At 44.5% G+C, this 20,135-nt stretch overlaps 1 protein-coding gene across 2 annotated transcripts in view; it reads left to right on the top strand.

Moving 5' to 3' along the window:
* The first annotated feature begins 988 nt into the window (after positions 1 to 988).
* The window catches only part of myh14 (myosin, heavy chain 14, non-muscle), a 33,925-nt gene continuing 14,778 nt past the window's right edge, over positions 989 to 20,135 (top strand). For both annotated transcript variants that reach the window (XM_030071692.1, XM_030071693.1), the window contains exons 1-25: positions 989 to 1,139; positions 4,250 to 4,433; positions 5,790 to 5,996; positions 7,419 to 7,575; positions 8,876 to 8,903; positions 9,650 to 9,764; positions 10,373 to 10,420; positions 10,733 to 10,744; positions 11,922 to 12,014; positions 12,099 to 12,162; positions 12,542 to 12,640; positions 12,797 to 12,940; positions 13,111 to 13,325; positions 13,414 to 13,566; positions 14,111 to 14,284; positions 15,420 to 15,593; positions 15,730 to 15,844; positions 16,326 to 16,394; positions 17,165 to 17,370; positions 17,589 to 17,710; positions 17,934 to 18,003; positions 18,115 to 18,275; positions 19,246 to 19,354; positions 19,682 to 19,813; positions 19,897 to 20,103. In XM_030071692.1, coding sequence (XP_029927552.1) covers positions 4,263 to 4,433; positions 5,790 to 5,996; positions 7,419 to 7,575; positions 8,876 to 8,903; positions 9,650 to 9,764; positions 10,373 to 10,420; positions 10,733 to 10,744; positions 11,922 to 12,014; positions 12,099 to 12,162; positions 12,542 to 12,640; positions 12,797 to 12,940; positions 13,111 to 13,325; positions 13,414 to 13,566; positions 14,111 to 14,284; positions 15,420 to 15,593; positions 15,730 to 15,844; positions 16,326 to 16,394; positions 17,165 to 17,370; positions 17,589 to 17,710; positions 17,934 to 18,003; positions 18,115 to 18,275; positions 19,246 to 19,354; positions 19,682 to 19,813; positions 19,897 to 20,103 — 3,045 coding nt within the window. In that variant the 5' untranslated portion in view covers positions 989 to 1,139; positions 4,250 to 4,262. The remainder of the gene's footprint in view (positions 1,140 to 4,249; positions 4,434 to 5,789; positions 5,997 to 7,418; positions 7,576 to 8,875; positions 8,904 to 9,649; positions 9,765 to 10,372; positions 10,421 to 10,732; positions 10,745 to 11,921; positions 12,015 to 12,098; positions 12,163 to 12,541; positions 12,641 to 12,796; positions 12,941 to 13,110; positions 13,326 to 13,413; positions 13,567 to 14,110; positions 14,285 to 15,419; positions 15,594 to 15,729; positions 15,845 to 16,325; positions 16,395 to 17,164; positions 17,371 to 17,588; positions 17,711 to 17,933; positions 18,004 to 18,114; positions 18,276 to 19,245; positions 19,355 to 19,681; positions 19,814 to 19,896; positions 20,104 to 20,135) is intronic.

Consider the following 20,135-nt stretch of genomic DNA (forward strand, 5'->3'; position numbering starts at 1 on the left):
TACGTGAAGCACTATCCACATTTAAATTAATATTTTAATTACACTATGTTGCAGAGTGGAGCCAAACTGCCACTGCAATCGTTTGTAGTGAAACCAATCCACATCACCTACTTGTTTCTCACTCCTGTTGCTATTTTTAATACAATATTTAGAAGCTGGATACAGGCAGGCCATCTTGGCAAAATTACCATGGGAGATAAAACACAGATTGTAATAGGGTCATTATAAACCCGCTCTTGAGTAACACACACATTCTTTATGATATTGTAGGGTAATTACAGGTGAATTATTTGGTGAGAGAGCAGCACATAAGACTTGACTCACCCTCGTCATGTTATTAAACACTGTGTTTCACTTTCAGCCCGACATCAACCTCAGGATCTTTAAGGCGACCTGCAGAGACCGAGGCTATTAGAGAATCTGGGGCGGCTGCCTCGTGCTGGCCGCTCGCGCTCTCTGTTTGAGGCGACGGCCCGTTCAGTTTCGCGCGTGCCTGGAGTCAGATCATCCCAGCCAAAGAAAGCGGCTGTGATCTCGGGGGCTCGTGACAAAACCGACCTCAGATCTGTGTCTGGCGGGTACTCGCCGCGACAGACGTCAACAAAGAGCGCGCAAATCTCTCTACTCCAGCGCGAGCGTCTTGCATGGGCACCTGCTGCACCGCTTCGGTTGGCTGCTTGAAACGTCACTCACGTCTAGCCCCGCCTTACGTCCTCTGTCATTGGTTACTCCCGGGGATTTTGTGCTACCATGGTTGTCATTGGCCGCCGTGCCCGTTTTGTGCCAGCTAGTGGGCGGGGCTTCTCCGCCGTATTCATTGGGCGGGTCTACGGCCCGGTTGTAGATTTTAATTGGAGTTATTTTTCTCAAAGGCGTGACTAAACACCGTCTTCTCGCATCTGATTGGCCCACCAGCCGGAAGCGCTACTTGTCGGGCCGAAGCCGTCACTTTGCCCTCACTCCTCTGTCTATTTTATTCTCAGTGAGAAGTGTGTGCGGCTACATCGGGAGAGCGGTGCAATGATAAAAGCCGCATATGCGGTACACACCTATCGGGCAGGGAAAAAAAACAAGAAGCAGCCTCATTCCGTTTTTCTTCGCACCGTAGCCTTATTCACGTTTCAGAGAAGATACTGAAGGTGAGAGATTTAATTACCTTTACTCTAATCCACTGGTAAATAGGCAGTGTAATATCCTGAACGGCGACGTATCACATTTCAGTGGGGCTGGCTAACCTCGCTAGGTTAGTCTATATGCGGGTGGCATAACGCCTAAAACTGACAGCATGGGGGACAAGAGGCGCACTGGTTTGGTGTCGACCACAGGCTTACATCGGGATGACCTGGCTGTAGAGGTCTGGCAGGAAAAAACAGCGTCTGGCTGATGGCTATTATAAATCCTATATGCACTGTGACCTGTTTGCATTTTATTATCATACCATGAATATTCTAGCTATTATTCCCAGTCAGAAAGGCTTGGTTTGGGGGCTGCGATGTGCATGCGATTTATTCCCATAATTACTGCTCTGGTTCCCGGCGTTAATGTGATCATTCATTCCTCATGTTCAAGGTGTGGTTGCGTTTGTCAGGGTTTGTGCTGGAGCTGTATCGCTAAATGCAGGTAATTTATAGGAGTCATGCCGCAGCTATTGCAGACGCTCTATAATTATGGTCACGGGCATAATGTCACCTCTCTCCGCCGCTTCTTCTTTGGTGCGCAGCTGCCACAGTATCACCATTGGCTCTCGTTGCAGTTGGCATCAAAAGACAAGCTAAAGAAAAGGCGTCTCCAGCTCCCCCGCCCCTTACACACGCACAATCACGCGCAGGGAAGGGAACCCACACATTTCGCACTCACACCCACCCACACACACACATACACACACACATACACGACCCCCCGCAGTGAATGACCTCGGTTCAAACTCTGAAGGTATTGTCTGTGAGCTGCTGGTGTCCAGGGTGTTGCTATGGAGGAAAGCAGTCTAATAGCAGGTTTTGGCACCTCTTGCTGCTGCTGGACTGTGGTCAGTCAGCCTGGAGGCCTGATGCTTGGTGCATTACTATCTGACTCAACATCAGACCTGCCACATCTGTGTAGGCTGCGTGTGTGTGACGATTTTGATCAGCAGATGTGGTTAACCCCCCGGTATCTATGGCATTCTCAATCCTCAGCTTGCCAAGTCCTTGGTAGCAAAGACTTGTGTAACCTTTGTCAATGCCGACTGAAGAACAGAATTGTGCACATTGGAAATTAATAGCTCTACATGTCAAATACTCACAAATGAGAACCTTGGTTATAAATTTAAAAAAAAAGTGGCCCATAACTATAATTATCCAACTGTGATCGACAGATATATTTCTAAACATCTCGCTTCAAACTGTAATTCTCACCTCTTTTGGTGGTTTCACTCACTGTTGTATAATCGTATGGTTTCTCCTATTGGGTTCATACTGGATTCGTGTTGGATAAGAGATGTAGAGGTGCTGTATGTCATTTAAGAGTCATGCATTTTCCATAGTGACTAGTTGGGTGGTGGCTATACTTCCTACACTAGTCCACACCCTGAGTGATGTTGTAGTAACAGGTATGGTGACAGCGGCGTTGGGGACATGGATCTGTCATGGAGTCACAATTTAGAGGCACAGCAGGAATCAGGCCAGATGACATACCTGCTGAGGCATGGAGACGCATAATAGTTTACACACAGCAGGCAAGGCGGCATACCTGTCTGTTTGGAGCTGACTGTCAGACCATGTAGCTCACCTGAATAATACCTATTGTTTCCACTAGAATATCATGTGTCTTGCTCAACTGTGATCATCATCATGATCAGTTGGGCTAGATATGGATGCTTGCTTAAAAAAAAATCAGCTAGCTCATCTTTCAGTCAATATTTGAATTAAACACTAAACCTTTCTCAAGCATCTGTATATAATGCCACCATTCAAAATTACTATTAGGGTTTCAAGTGTTTGTTTCAATTTGAGAAAAAAGATTGCCGCCTGCAATTCAGATTTTAAAATTTCACAAATTCAGATGATCCTATCCTCAAAAAAGTTCTCATTCTGATATTAAGTAATAATTTGCTTTCGTGCCCATTATAATATTGTAAGAGTTGGTGTCTCAGCTTTTAGATTGACTCTATGTCATTTTGGAACCATTCACTTAATTATAATGCAGTTATTAAGTAATGACACAATTACTAAGCCTATGTAAAGAGCCCATTTGACTGCTGGGTGAATGTTAATGTAGTCTGCACTAACTATTCAGCGGGTCGTTTGCTCATATGCTGAGCCAGCGCTAATGTTGTGCATACTGTACATCAGTTAACATTGAGTAATATGGAGCAGCCAGTCCATCTGAAGCAGCTGACACTATTGGTTTCAATGGAGACTTTAGGGGTCACATGCTCTCCATGCTGCTCTAGTGGCCTCTCCTCTCCAACAAGAAAACATTTCTTGGGGAATCACTTTTGTCGAGTTGTCAAAGCAAATCCTGACATATCCTGCTGTAGTACACGCTCTGCCTGGAGAGAGTGGCTTCATGATGTGCAGTAGTACCTTCTTTCACTTCCTCCTGTCACTTTGCCTCTCAGAGGATCCTGGTCCCTAAGGCGAATAAGTGTTGTGGCTGTGTCATGTGATTCGTACATCACTACTTCTGTAGTAGTTGCAGTTGCGTCCATGTTGAACCCACTGATGTGTAGTAGAAGGATGCAGCCTTTATTTCAGTTTCTTTCAGTTTACTATCTGATGCACTGTAATCTTTCTTTTGCTATTATCCCAATATTCCCTTTCTCCCTCTTCATCTCTCCCCCTGTTCTCTATAATGTCATGTCAGTTTATTGAGTGAATTGATGCATCTCTCTCTTCCTCCATCCCCCTCTATCTCTCTGTGTCTCTTCCATCCCAGTCGTCTCCTTGATTTGCAGTCTTTCAATTAGGCCATCTCAGGCCCAGTCTCGATATGGCCTGTGTGCTACTACTGCTCTCCTTTTGTGTGTGTGTGTAGTGGTGGGCACATATGAAGCGTGTGTGTGTGTGTGTGTGTGTGTGTGTGTGTGTGTGTGTGGTGTCTTGAAGCAGAATCACATCAGTGTCATTGTCTGACAGACCTTTACATCATTCACAGTGCTCTGGTTTTCAGCCTCCCACATGACAATGGGTCTGTGACAAGAAATGACTAAACACTCAGGCTCGCTTTTCATTGTTCCCCTTTGCCTCTTTCGTTCTGTTCCCTCATGTAGTGCCAGCAGTACCATGTCCAGGCCAACAGGTGGCGGTGCCAATGATGTCACCCGCTTCCTGTCGTCAGGGGCGGGGCCAGGCTCTCCTACCTCCAACTCCACCTCGGTGTTCTCCGCCGCCAGCCAGGCCGACTGGGCAGCCAAGCGCCTGGTGTGGGTCCCGTCAGAGAAACATGGCTTTGAGGTGAGCTGGTGTCACCCATTCATACCCAGTCCACATAAAAAAAAGGCTTACTGGCTTTTGTTTCCATCAAGCATTCGCACCTGATTGAAATAATCTGGTCGCACAGCAGGATGTGAAGAGAATGGGGGCTAGATGATATATCCATGTTATATTGATATTGTGATATGATATTAGCTATCATCAGGGATTTTGGATATCTTAATATCACAGTATGATGCAAATGTTGTCTTTTCCTGGTTTTAAAGGCAGCACTACAGCAAAGAGAGGCAAATTTATGAACTTCTGTTATCTTCCTCTACCTGCTTGGTCATCATATCCACATTACTAATAAATATTTACCATAAATCTTATGGGTGTAAATATCTGATTAAAGCACAAATAGTCATGCATGCAATATTGTAACATTCCTATCTCCCACCATCTGAGTGTTAATCCTTTAGTTAATTATTAGTCCCAAGTGTGTGCCTTTCATTGAAGGTGTGTCAGGCAGGTGGGGCAAGGCAGCAGGGCAAGGCAGGACAGGATGTGTGACGTTCAGCCTTCATTTCTCATGATAATTCCCTATTTTTTTGTTCCTCACTACTTTGTTCTGTCTTGTGATGCTTTCTAACACATTTAAGCCTAATGACTATCAGGCCCTTTTCATGCCGTCTTCTAAGTACTTGTATTGTGCAAACATAAGTGTTTATCAGTTGGTTTGTATTAGAGAATTTGACATATGAATTTGATTTTCTGTCTCTGTGCTCTCGGAGTCTTCCTCTCTCTCGGCTGGACCGGTTTAATAGAGAGCTCTATGAATAGAACAATACTCTCCTTCAGCCTCCTAATGTTAAAGAGGCCACTGCAGAGACAGTGACTTCATTTTACACTCATGATCTGAGAATGGCACTATTGGACACACACACACACACACACACACACACGAAATGCACACACTCATACAGTGTACACACATATACACAGACACTCAAACACAAACACACACTGAGACACACAGATTCATTCAACTTCATATTCTGAGCATGTAGTTAAATATCTGACTAATACTCGACCCCTCACACACACAACCACAGTATCACACAGACACACACACACACACACACACACACACACACATACACAGATATTGTGCAGCAGAGCAGAGTCCTGTGACCGGGTCAAAGCCAGAGGTCACCACTTCCTGTCCCGCAGGCCAAGAGCTGCTCCCACTTATCTATGGTGGTCTGCTGTTGAATTTCATAAAACTCAGTGCAATTGTGCCATAGCCTTATTTGTGACACTGGATTAGAAAGGTAATGGAAGAGTTAAGATGCTGTGTATCACTGAGTCACTGATCTCCCCACCTCCCCCAAACAGTCGGCCAGTATTCGGGAAGAGCGTGGGGACGAGGTGGAGGTGGAGCTCACAGACAGCCAGCGGCGGCTGACCCTGTCCAGAGAGGAGCTGCAGCGGATGAACCCTCCCCGCTTCAGTAAGGTGGAGGACATGGCCGACCTCACCTGCCTCAACGAAGCCTCAGTGCTGCACAATCTGAGAGAGAGATACTACTCTGGCTTAATCTACGTGAGTGCACAAAAAAACATGAGCACACGAAAAAATGTCTGCATACAAAACACTAAAAATAAAGAGTCAATACGCACATTGCTCACGTGTAAACATATGTGAATGGACGGAGGAAGCATTTTGTGTGTGAATCCACTCCATGATATTGTTTGCATGCATGTGTTAACAGTGAGTGCACTGGCATCTCCTGTGTAACTGATAGGGAGTGAGGAGAGAAGTGAAGTGTCATTTTACAAAGTTGCTCAGACATGTGTCTCCAGTTTCTGCTGCAAAAAGAGAAGCATGAGAGCGCAAGGAAGAGACGGGGGCGTAGGATAGCATAGATAGGATAGGATAGATGGGAATGGAGGTGATCTTAGAGTTTCAAGACTCAAGATGTTTATTGTCTCTCCGGTTATACAAGTACAATCGCATGAAACACTCTGGCCGGGAGGCTCCTTTACAAGAGAAAGGCAAAGAACATTAAATTAATGCAAATGAGAAGACTTATGGAAATCTATTCAGAAAATATACCTTCAAGCCGAAGCAGAAAAAATAAAGTAAAAAATATAATCAAGGCACAAAATATTTACAGTCAAGGCAAAGTTTACAATGAAAACCAAAGGACTACTAAATAACCTAAAACTAACCTTAGAACAACCTAACACCAGTGCAGAGCTTGGTGTCATAACCCTAATCCCTCTTGATTATATCGGCATATGACAATTGGCAGAATAGAATATGAGCAATTGAAATATAATACTCCTTAGGCAATTAAATGTATTTTGCATGCATTATCTATTAATGAGATGAATGATCGAGATGTAACCGGAAGAATGATCAAGAGGCTGGCAGAGGAGAACAGTGCTAGATTGTTAGAATACCTCGGCTTAGACAGTCATATTGTGATGAAGTTGAAAGGTATGTGTGTCATTCATGACTTTCACTGCTGGAGTACGCTAAGAGAATGCTGTTTACACCTTCCCTGTGAACTCCATCTTTGTTGCCGTTGCTATGTTTGACAATCTGTGAGGATGGTTACTAAGACAGATGCTACGACCTGTTTCACATGGTTTTGTGTTCAAAGTCAAGAATAAGACTTTTCTCTGGTGCATTTACATCTTCTTGACCAATCAGGGGTTATGTCGTTGTTTTTGCACACAACAAAAGTTTTTGTATACATTAATGGTTAAATTAATTGAAGCCATGTCAGACAAGTGTCAACTGGCCTGTCAGTGGCACAGGAAGTACCAGGCAGATACTAAGAAGGAATCGATGGATTGTTGTTGAAATCATCTTTTCGCAAACGGTCAGTTGGCCCTGTGGGTGGGATTGGGCATGAAGTAGCAGACAACTAAGGCTGAGATGAAATGCTGTTGCTGAACTAGATGCACATCTCTAATTGTGTGTGTTTGTGTGTGTGTGTGTGTGTTTCATTCACAGACGTACTCAGGGCTGTTCTGTGTAGTGGTGAACCCTTACAAGAATCTGCCCATCTACACAGAGTCCATCGTGGAGATGTACCGGGGCAAAAAACGACATGAGATGCCCCCGCACATCTATGCCATATCAGAGGCTGCCTACCGCAGCATGCTCCAAGGTACTCCACACTCACTGTGAGCTCTGACCCCTAACTCATTCCACCACTGCCATTTATCAGCTCCTTTACGAGGCCTGGAATGAGGTGTGACTCGGGTTTGGATCTTGTGTGTGATCTTTGATCTCAGGACCAAACCATGAAGGTGGGCTGTCTTTTTAATGACACATGACTGTAATCAAAAATGAAAACAAAGAGGCAGGGGCAGTCATAGCAACATATAGCCAATGATAACTGTACACTTGTTGTGGTGATGACACTAATCTTATATCTCACCGGTAACAATTAATAAGGCATGACAGAAGGTGTTCCTGCCTTCACTGTCATGTTGAAATCATGAAATGAGACAGGGAGAATTCAGAACAGCCATTTAAAAGCCGTTTAGTGTCGATTGAGCAATGTTTCTGCCCTAGGGAGGTAACACAAGATAAGGACAGATGAGTCGTGTCTCTGTCTGTGTCTACACATGTGCCCCCCTCCCTCCATTTTTTTCTCTCAGAGTCGCTTGTAGGTGTGTTACAGCGCAATAAGTGAACCTGTAGGACCAGTGTGAATTCTTTCTGTGTGCATGCGTGGGAATCTGAAAAGCAAACACAAAAAATGTCACAAACAATGTCAGGCCTTTGTCTGCCAGCGTAATGTGGGCTGGCACCCTGGCAGGACCAGTCGAGTTGGTGACCTGCTTCTCTCTTCAGTGCTGATCAGTGAAGGAGCGACTGATATGTCAAGGCTCTTGGGACAGCACTGCACGCTCATAATATGTGTTGTCCATTAAAACCTGAGGCATGAAGCAGCATCGACTGGTGGGTGGGGACGGAGGCTCGTTGTAGCATGAGTCAGCTAATGTAACTAACTTTGGACAAAAATGCAGTAGGCATGTTCGGCCTCCTCCATACACCCATACCATACGGCCTTTGTGTAGGCCTACAATTACCAGCGGTTGTGGAGCTTGCTAGGTCGCATTTTAAAGGTGATTTTGATGTCAACTAATTAAGCCAAACTGTGATGGAGTAACATAGAACAACTAGTCGCGTTCTATTTCTAAAGACACATTCAGCAGAAAGAGTCTGTAATTATGGTTTGGCAAAGTACCACAAGCGAATGCATCAACAGACTGAAAAAGATAATGGTTCACTGACTACACAGTCGTTGTATGCAAATCTATCTATCTGCCTGCCTGCCTGTTTATCTATTTAATAGTCCTTTTTATCTGTGTGTTTATTTTTTTTTCCCTTTATAGATTTATAGGTTTCTCTATTTAAAACTGTGTCATTGACTGACTGTGATCTTTTTCTCTTCACAGACAGAGAAGACCAGTCAATCCTCTGCACGTGAGTAGCCGGTTTCTCTGTGGTTTCTTTGTAGTTGGTTCCGAGGAAAAACTCTGTGGACGCACTGGGAGTGTCTGCTTCTATGGCGTTTGAGTGTGTGTGTGTGTGTGTGTGTGTGTGTGTGTGTGTGTGTGTGTGTGTGTGTGTGTGTGTGTGTGTGTGTGTGTGTGTGTGCGTGTGTGTGTGTGTGTGCGTGTGCGTGTTCTTAAGTCTTGTCTAGCTACCTGCTTGCCTGCCATCCGTCTCTCTGTCATGCTGTCTTCCTGCTGCTCTCTTCCTGTCATTGTAAAGGATCCCACTTTTAGGTCCATCTCGGTTCAGCCTCTAAATCTGTCTGGGATGAGACTTCTTTTAGATCCTTTACAGCCCCGAGTATTTTTACACCGCTCCCCTTTATTCTGGTCCAAAAGCAACAATATTGTTAGAGCCTGTATCCGCCACACCTGCTTTCTGTTTAAACCTGTGGCTTTGAATGCACTGCATGGCCTCTCTATATTCATGGGTGTGATGAACGTGTGTTTGGCCATTTGTTCCTGTGTGCTCTCTCGCTTTAATGTTTATTTATGTATCTTTCAAACTGTGGCCACATGTGCATGTGCTTGTGTCTTTATGATGGACCCATTTGTAAATAGAATGGGATTTATTGTGTGCGTCTGTATGTGTTTCTTAGTTCTTAACTTGGTGTGTGTGCGTGTGTGTATGTGTGTGTGTGTGTGTGTGTGTGTGTGTGTGTGTGTGTGTTCCAGAGGCGAGTCCGGAGCAGGGAAAACAGAGAACACTAAGAAAGTCATCCAGTATTTGGCTCATGTTGCCTCCTCCCATAAGAGTGGGACTCTGGGAAGAAACAAAGACTCTTTACAGGTATGTTACAGTAGAGAGACGAGAGGCCACAGAAGTGAGGATAGAAAAAGAACGGCTAGAGAGGGAGAGAGAGAAAAAAAAACAGAGAGGGAAGGCTGTTTAATAAAGCTGAGTGAATAGAGACGGAAATAATGTAAGGAGAGAGAGGTTTGGTAAGAGGTGATAAAGGACGTTGGAGGGAAACGGATTAAAGACAAGGAACCAAAATTTGAGGAGGAGTAGGGAGTAGGTTGGTTATTGGAGTGTTATTTAGCAAAACAGCACTCCTGTATTTACTGTAACAACACACACTGCTGCTGTTTTACTGTCCACTGTATTTCTCACTCAACCTGAATCACCTCACTTTCCTCTGTCTTTCTTTCTTAAGTTACACGTAGTTATTGTGCGATTCCAAGGCGTTCTTGGCGCTGCAGCTTCAGTATCCCAGACAAATGTCCCTTCATGGACTCTGGGGTTTATCTTATAATGGGCCTTCCTCAAATTCATGAAGCTTCTCCTCTTGTTTCTCTTGTCAGTCTGTCTTCTTTTCCTTCATTTTCTTGATGTTGCACCTTACCTCCCTGCACTCTTCTCTCTGCGTTGTCCTTTTCTCTTTCCTGCATGCTCAGATGGACGGTGCTAGGTCTTTACCAAGAGGCAGCAGTATGGTAAACAGGGTGAGTTACCTCTGTGCTTTTGTCCTGTCCTGTCCTGTCCTGTCCTGTCCTGTTCTGCCCAATGACCTCCGTGATGCTACTGACTAACCAACAGCGTAACCTTAAACCTTGAACTGTCACTTCTGATATGCTCCTCATAACGGCCAGGCCTTGTACTGTATATTTTTGTTTTGTTTGTTTGTAATCTTTGGTTTTTTATTGGTGTTGTCTCATTTGTCTTTTTTTTTGTTTGTTTGTTCGTTCATCGACCATTTGTTCACCCATCCACCCATTTTCCTCTCCTGAAAACATCATTTTCTCACAATTCTACAGAGTGTGCACTATGTGAGTATTATTTAGACTTTTTGTTATGATAGTGATTGAAGGGGCTCATGTCTTCTCTACATGATGCATTTCTATCTGGCTGTTCTGTCTGGGCTCTGTCCAAAAAAAAAGCCTGTTTTTTTTTTGGGACTCTAGGTGACTTTTCACTCTGGGCTGGGCCAATTTCAGAACTCGTTAGACCCCCTCTGCCCCCACTCAATGACTTGTGAAAGCCACGGGCTTTTACCTGTAGAACAGTGAAGCATTTCTGCTCCAGAGGTGCTTCCTTTCCTAAATGTACTGTATGTGTATATGCAGTAAAGGTCGTGCTGGTGTGGTAGTAAGAGTGGTGACTGTATTATTGCAATTATGTACATGTTATATATGTTAACAAGTGTACACACCTCACTGTGCACTGTTCAAAGGGCTGGCATCCTCCTGCTGTATGTGTGTGTGTGTGTGTGTGTGTGTGTGTGTGTGTGTGTGTGTGCATATGTGTGTGTCAGTCAATGGCTTCTAATGTTGCTTGGCTGGCCTTCTTTGATTGATTGAGGTTTTGTAAGCGCCTCCACTAGCTCGCTCCCTTGATGCCCACACTCTCTGGCTGCTGCTGCTGCTGCTGCTGCAACGACAGCTACTGCACTGCCAATGCGACAACCTCAGTAATGCAATGCAGCTAGCTAGCATCAGCTAATACACAGCCAACATATGTAGTTAGCACCTGAGGTTGCAGCTTCTGTCTTTCCCTCTTCCCTCTTTGCTTGACAACAGTGCTTCTCAACTGACCAAACAGGGTTTGACCAATGGCTGAACTCTGATTGCTTTGCAAAATGCATCATAATTCAATTTGAATACATTAAGTAAGAACGATGATGGTTATCGTTATGAGGGCCTGTTACTCTTTGCTGTATTGACGTTGAGAACCATTTGGACCTGGCTCTGGGATTTGTGTGGGCTGTGGATGCTGTGTGTAGCTCTGCATCCTAAATGCACTGTTTGTGTCACTGCTCTTGAATGATTTTTTTTTCCTGTTAGAATTCAGCACAGTAAATCAGTACTCATACATTAAAGAGAGCATGTGTCACTGGTGCATTTTGGCATTTAGGCCCTATCGAAGTCTTTCACGGACTTCCATGTGGCTGCCGTAGAGGCCTGTGTCTCTCCAGTGTGCTGACTCCATGTGTCCTGTGTGTCGCAGGGCGAGCTGGAGAGACAGCTGCTGCAGGCCAACCCCATCTTGGAGGCCTTTGGCAACGCAAAGACAGTCAAGAACGACAACTCCTCCAGATTTGTAAGTCCAGCCTACGTTTATAACACCAACACATGTGATACAGAAAATAACTGGTGCATTAAATGAATTTTCCTCCCTCTGCAGGGTAAATTCATCAGAATTAATTTTGATGTGGCGGGCTACATTGTTGGTGCCAACATTGAGACCTGTATCCTTTTATATATTTTTTGATTTCGGAGACTGGCACACTCCACCTGATCACCAAGACAGATTTTTGCTTCCTGAGCTCCAGCTGTACTGACTGACTCACCTACAGGCATTTCAGGGGGGAAAAAGCCTTTGACTGTCTGTTTGCTATAGCCATCTGTTTTCTGATCTTAGCCTGTGGTCCTTTCCAAAATTTAAGACGTTTGTTGTCATCTCATCATAGCCCAAGATCCCTTGCATCATAATTTGGAAGTAAGAAAGTTAAATTATAGCCTAATTATTGTACTTGTCAACTTTAGAATGAAATCTAGACTAATACATAAGTGTAGAGAGCACCCTGCTGTGCTGTTGCTGTACGTGTCCCTGACATGTAAATCCAGACCTCCTGGAGAAGTCGCGGGCCATCCGTCAGGCCAAGGATGAGAGGACATTCCACATCTTCTACCAGCTGCTGTCTGGAGCTTCAGACGCCACAAGGAGTGAGCAGAGTCGAACATTTCATGATTAAGAAATGCTGCAATTATTTATTTGTATAAATTGCAAATAATTTCTAAAACAGTTCATTAATTTCCTGATTCCTGGTTTATTTATTTTTGTCACACCTTTATCTCTGTCTTTTCTCCTCCCTCCCTCAGAGGAGCTGCTGCTAGGAAGTGCAGATGAGTACCGCTTCCTGAGCGGAGGCTCCATACCGGTTCCTGGTCAGAGCGACTCGGAGAACTTCACCCAGACCATGGACTCTATGGCCATTATGGGCTTCAGCGAAGAGGAGTCAATATGTAAGAGAATGGGTGATGGTGGGAGTTAGGGAGAGGAGGGGTGGATGAAAAGGGGGAGCAGAAAGAAAAAAGAGAAGAAGGGATATAATGATTGCAGTAATCTTCCCTCTCATATCTATTTAATCGCTGCTCCTGTTGCTGTTCCTTCCCCCTCTTCTCCCCCTCCTCAGCCATGCTGAAGGTGATCTCTTCGGTGCTCCAGTTTGGGAACATCTCCTTCACAAAGGAGAAGAACCAGGACCAGGCGTCCATGCCTGACGACACAGCAGCTCAAAAACTGTGCCACCTGCTGGGCATCAGTGTGCTGGAGTTCACCCGGGCCATCCTCACCCCCAGGATCAAAGTGGGACGAGAGTATGTCCAGAAAGCCCAGACTAAAGAACAGGTGAGGTGCATACATTTGTGCACATCCAAGTAAACCATGATTGATCCCTGTGCAAACGACCTATCTGTATGTCTGTCTGTCTCACTAGGCTGACTTTGCAGTGGAGGCCTTGGCCAAAGCTACATATGAGCGTCTGTTCAGGTGGCTGGTCCACAGGATCAACAGAGCTCTGGACCGCCGCCAGAGGCAGGGAGCCTCCTTCATCGGCATCCTCGACATTGCTGGCTTTGAAATCTTCCAGGTTTGTTTGTCTGTTAAGCAGTAGGTTATTTATATATTTTCAGATAATTACGTTGTGTAGGTATCGTGTTACATCAGGGGTTCATTGCGAAAACCCTGCCTTAGGAGGTAATTTGCTCAGATTTAACAGTAGGAATGACAACAACTTTTGTACCTTCACCTTGTACTCATAACTTCAGTGGAAATGTTATTTCCTCTGAAATGATAGACTTAAGTAAAGCTTTCAGCAATTTGTTGTTTGGTAATTTGATGAGATTACAAAAGGAATGTCCTTGTGATAATAAAATCAGAGTTTTATACCTCCAAAATAAGAATGTTTTTGTGATTTGGGTTGGCTGATCCTCACTTATCCACAAGGCAAATTTAGGGTTAGAGTAAGGGTGTAGGTTTAAGGTCGGGGTAATGGTTGTGTAATTGTTATGGTTGTAGTCAAGTGCAGGCATTTATCAAGGCAGAAGAACAAGCATGTGTGTGTGTGCATTTTATTTAACTGCATGACATGATAGAGGATTGAACCTTTTCTCTGTCTTCCCTCTCTTCTCCAGCTGAATTCATTTGAGCAACTGTGCATCAACTACACCAACGAGAAGCTGCAGCAGCTCTTCAACCACACCATGTTCATCCTGGAGCAGGAGGAGTACCAGCGCGAGGGCATCGAGTGGAACTTCATCGATTTTGGCCTGGACCTGCAGCCCTGCATCGACCTCATTGAGAGACCGGTAGACACACATTTTTCAAAGGAATATTTTCAAGATTTTTTTTTTGTCCATTTTTGTGAAGTAATAGAAACCAAAATCTTCCCTGTTACAGTGTTTGTTCCAGTGCCTCATGCAAATACAAATGTCATTACATACGCTAAACTAATTATCTCAAAAACAAGAAAATGAGAATTTGTAGCTCTAAAGTTCAAATTTTCAGGGCTGCTTTCCCTGATGTAGTCCAACTTTCCATAAGAAGTGAACAGGATGAGAGGTTTATACTGTGAACCACTAAAAGTCACTGCAAGGTGAGCAAACACTGTATGTGGTTGCTCACCTGAAACACTTCCAAAAATACACCATCGCTGCATCAGCTGTATCGAGTTAATGATATTTGTCCCCCACCTGATGAAATCAGAGAGGGGGGACTATGAGTCAGTGTGCATGTGTTCGTCATACACTGGCTTAAAGGGGGTGTGGCATGTCACAAAAAGACTCACAACTTCTGAATGGATTCAAAACACTTTGACCAGTTATGCCATGGGCCGCAGAAGACCTGATGAACTTTTCAGGCCGTCCAATCAAAAGGGCTGTGGCAGTGGGCGTGAAACATCACCAAAACTAGCATAAGTGCCCAACAAATTAGTGTTAACATCACAAAATTTGTACGCAAGGTTTTTCCTGGGCTAAGGAACTACCTTCTCACACCGATTGGGCCATACCCACTTCCTCCTCAGATTTTTTGCAGTTTCTCCAAAGAGGGCCTTGTGAGGTGTCCTCTGACTTGGCGTGTAGCTGCCAACAAGTTAGTTGACATGCAGCCATACCCACTTCTAGTTGTGCCCTTTATTACAGATTTTGGACCAGAAGTATTAGGGGCAGGAGGGAGGGGATGCACCATTGGAGGGGGACAACGTTCACTTGTTCAGTTTTCAAAAGTATGAAGACCAAAAAGCACTGCAAATGTTTACTGGCCAGTCTTCTTTGTCGGGACAGTGCCACTTGTTTATTGAAATTCAGCACAGTTTATCCTAAAGTGTGTATGGAACAACAGACTGAATGATCTAGCAAGGACACTCAGACCACTTCAGTGCATTTTTCATGTTTCATCAGTAAAAGTATATTTAATTCAGAATGAATGGCTGCCTGTCTGTAGGCCCACCCCCCTGGTGTTTTGGCCCTGCTGGATGAAGAGTGTTGGTTCCCGCGGGCAACAGACCGCTCCTTTGTGGACAAGCTGGCCGCCGAGCAGGGCAGCCATCCGAAATACTACAAACCGCGGCAGCCTCGGCAGGAAGCTGATTTCTCCATCATTCACTATGCTGGCAAGGTAACCTGCCCTCCTTTTTAAGATTCTCCTCAGCTGGTATCTTTCTGAATCTCATGAATCAAGTCCAAAATCTTCATGTCCCTCGATGAACTTATATCTCACCTTTTGTCTCCTGACTTCATCTCCTCACACTCAGGTGGACTATAAGGCGGATGATTGGCTGGTGAAGAACATGGATCCTCTGAACGACAATGTGGCGTCTCTTCTCCACCAGTCCTCTGATCATTTCATCTCTGAGCTCTGGAGAGAGGGTGAGACACATTTACTCACACACACATTCACTGCCATCTGCACTAGTTGAACTCTGTAGTAGAGTGTATAGAGTAGATCACATTAGATTACATCATATATACATGCATACATCAAAAATCAAAAATCAATGTGCTTTTGATTGGAACAATTAAAGTATTTCCCTCTCTTCGGTATCATTTCCAGTCTGTTTTATATAAATGAATAAAGTTCAGAATGTATTAACTCTATTTCTCTCTCTCCTCTTTCTCTCTATCACACAACTATTTCTGTCCTTCTGTCCTCCAACCACTGTCTACTCATCTATCTGTTTTTTTTTTTCCCTTCTTGTTCTCTCCTCTGTTTGCTCGCTCATCTACCCTCCTCCTTTTCTTCCTGTTCTTTGCTCTGTTCATTTCCACTAATTCTTTGGCCACTTGGGCTCTTCTTCACTTCCTTCTCCTTTTCTCCCCCTATACATCCCTTCCCTTCTTCCTGCCTCAGAAATTCAAACTCTTCCTCGCGTTTACTTCTTTGACTCCTATGCCACACTACAGGCTAATGGCTCGGACAGTAGGTTTTTTTTCCCTCCTCAGTGTGTCACGCTCGCATTCTTCACTCCCACCTCCTCTCGCATTCCTTTGTTTACTGTCTGCCCGGTTTTTGATAGCGCTGTTGCCTTTTTGTTGTCATTTTTGTGCTCGTGACTGTAGCTGCTGTTTGTAGTGTAGCCGGTCAGTGCCACATATTGTTTGCTCTGTTGTCATGTTGATAGCTCTGTTGTTCTCTCTTTGCTCTCTCGCCAAGGTTTTGCTTTTAGTAACAGTGCTGTGCTTGTGTGATGTGCCTCTTTGACATTACTTTGCATTTGATTCACCTTGGCTTTGTAGAACTTAGGCATAGCACACATCGCCAAGATAGCAGCATGCTCTCGATTAGTCACCAAGGCCATTTCCAGGATCACATAAAAGTTTACTTTACGCACCGCCCAATAATTTGCAAAACAACTGCTATTGGCAGAGGTTTATACAAATGGACTGCAGGCAAAAATGTGATCCTGAATGGGCTCCAAATTAAATTTCTACCATCTGACATCACTACCCATCCAGAGCCTAGATAGTAGATGGGTTTGGCAAACTGCCCTCCATGTTCAAAGGCGCCATGGAAAGCTGCTCTCCAGTTAAATCATTTTGCTATGGCAGCAACATGGCATCCACTTAAATGCAACGCCTGAAATCAAGTTTGTCAAACACTGCGTTTATCTATGGCTCTGTTTGCTCCATGTCTAACTGGTCAGTGCCGCTGAGTCTGAGACATTTGTCCTCCGTTTTGCATTTGTCCAGTGGAGAGGATTGTAGGTCTGGACCAGGTGTCGTCAGGAGAGAACAGCGCGCCCGTCACGTTCGGAGCAGCAGGACTGAAGACGAAGAAGGGGATGTTCCGCACGGTGGGCCAGCTCTACAAGGAGTCCCTCACCAAGCTGATGGCCACGCTGAGGAACACCAACCCCAACTTCCTGCGCTGCATCATCCCCAACCACGAGAAGAGGGTGAGACAGTCAGGACTGAAGGGGGGAGAAGGGGACGGGAGTGTGGATGATGCTTTAAAGCTGAGCACAGCAGCAAACTGAAACTAATCTGTCTCTCTTTATCTCTTTTTTTTTTTTTAATTCATTTTATCTTTCCCATTCTCTCACTTTCACACTCAATCCCCTCCCTCTCTCTCTCCCTCTCTCTCTCTCTCTCTCTCTCTCTCTCTCTCTCTCAGGCTGGGAAGCTAACACCCCACCTGGTGCTGGACCAGCTGAGGTGTAATGGAGTCCTGGAGGGAATCCGTATCTGCAGACAGGGCTTCCCGAACCGCATCCCCTTCCAGGAGTTCAGGCAGAGGTGTGTGTGTTTATGTGTTTATGTGTGTGTGTGTGTGTGTGCGCGCTACTGTGTACACAAGACACTCAAGCTCTGAATGAGCCACCTATCATCACCATCTGTCCCTTTCTCTCTCTCACAAACACAAACACATTACACACTGACTAAAGCACCTTCAGTAACACATTGGATGTACACGTTTTCCAGTGTCATATATACTCACTCAAACTGATTTGTCTTTCAGATATGAGATCCTGACTCCTAATGCTATTCCTCGCACCTTCATGGATGGCAAACAAGCGTCGGAGCTCATGGTGAGTCTTGGTTATCCTTCAGTAGCTACACTGAACATGTGTAAACATTTATGATCCTTTGGGTAAAAGAAGTACTGACCACCATTGCCTGTATCCCCTCTTCCTGTCCAGATCAGTGCTTTGGAGTTGGACAAGAACCTGTTCAGGGTGGGTCAGAGTAAAGTCTTCTTCAGAGCTGGAGTCCTGGCTCACCTGGAGGAAGAGAGAGACCTGAAGATCACTGACACCATCATACGTTTCCAGAGTGCCGCCAGAGGCTACCTCGCTCGCAAGTATGATTGCTACTTGAGTTTAAACATTACCTGAGAAGGAGAGGAGCTGTTTATATTTAGTCATGTTTTAAGCTGAACTAGGTAACATCACATAATGGCAGCTCTAAATGGCAGAGAGAATTTTAACTTTTAACACCAACACAATTTTGACCTGTAATTGCTGTATTTAATGGCACATTAAAGGCACATTTTTACAATAGAGACAAATACACTAGTTTACAAGTGTAGTAATCCAAAGAACGTTTTATTTTCAAGCTTTGATTTAAATTCATATTTCAAAAATACCAGCCGTCAGTGTGAGCTTTTGATAGCGTTTTGTTGATAAAATCCTAAAATTACAGACCCAATATTTTTCCATCCATGGATTTCCATGGATCAAACATGCCTGGTGTTTTTGTAGTATGAGTTTACCATGAAGGCTTGTGAGTAAAGTTTTCTTTGTTGAAGACAGCACATGGTGAGTACTTGATATAAAAATTATGCATTATGGGCAAAATATTCCTTTAAACCGCAATAGAAATAATTGGGGCTGTGCCTGTGGACCAAATAATATTGCTTTGTAGTAATTGTTGAATTGTTGGTTTTTACCAACAGGCCTATCAAACCCCCTGCAGTTATAACAGGGTCATTTTGTGCTAATGGACTGTAAAATGTGTATTTATTACACTAAGTTTTTATTCATCATTTCCTGTGGACAGAGTTGTGTTAAACATGTACAGGGTCTCACTTCAGGGGATGGGATAGTCTTCTCTATTGTTACCTTATTTTTGGTCTTAACTTTATAAGATGGGTGTATTTTTAAATAAATATCTTGCCTAATATATCTTTAACCTTTATGATTAGCTCTATTATCTCTATTGTATTCTTTCTTTGCTTAAAGGGACCAAACTACACAATTAAATTAAATAATTTAGAGGTGACTTGCACACGTTTTTTGCTGATGTATCTCCATGTTCTTTTCATTACTCAGAGCCTTCCTGAAGAAGCAGCAGCAGCTGAGCGCTCTGAGAGTGATGCAGAGGAACTGTGCTGCCTACCTTAAACTCAGGAACTGGCAGTGGTGGCGTTTGTTCACTAAGGTAGTGTGTCTAAAATATCGGCATGATATGTGCAGTATACACATCTGTAACGTAACACCAGTTCAACTGAGTTGAATTGAGTTGAGTTGAGTTGAATTAGTTTTGCTTTACTTTACTTTGCTTAGTTTTGTTATGGTGCACTGATAAAACAGGTGGAATGGTTTAAAAAGCAGTTCTAAACTGTGCTGATGAAACAGAAAATTCCTGTTTTGTAGCATAAATGATCACAATAATAAGGTAATGAAGCTGGGTTGGTTGGCAGAATCTAACGAATCAAACAACATGGTAGAAAAAGGGTGGCCCTTGACCTCTGCTCCATCACACCAGGTGAAGCCACTGCTGCAGGTGACCCGACAGGATGAGGAGATCCAGGCCAGGGAGGCGGAGCTTCAGAAGGCCAAGGACAAACTGGGCCGTGTTGAGATGGACTACACCGAGCTGGACAGGAAACATGCACAGGTAAACAATCCTCTCCCTTATTCTGTTACATATCCATCTCTCTTCACCCAAACTTAACCCCCCCACCCTGTGTCTGATTCCAGCTGATGGAGGAGAAGGCGGTGCTGGCTGACCAGCTGCAGGCGGAGGCGGAGCTGTTTGCAGAGGCGGAGGAGATGAGGGCCAGGTTGGCCAGTAGGAAACAGGAGCTGGAGGAAGTGCTGAGTGAGCTGGAGACTCGATTGGAGGAGGAGGAGGAAAGGAGTGCACAGATGGCCAATGAGAAGAAGAGGATGCAGCAGCACGTGCAGGTAGGGCAGGCAGTGATATATCCTGTATCGGT

The sequence above is a fragment of the Myripristis murdjan genome, chromosome 16 (assembly GCF_902150065.1).
Source record: "Myripristis murdjan chromosome 16, fMyrMur1.1, whole genome shotgun sequence".
Classification (NCBI taxonomy): Eukaryota; Metazoa; Chordata; class Actinopteri; order Holocentriformes; family Holocentridae; genus Myripristis; species Myripristis murdjan.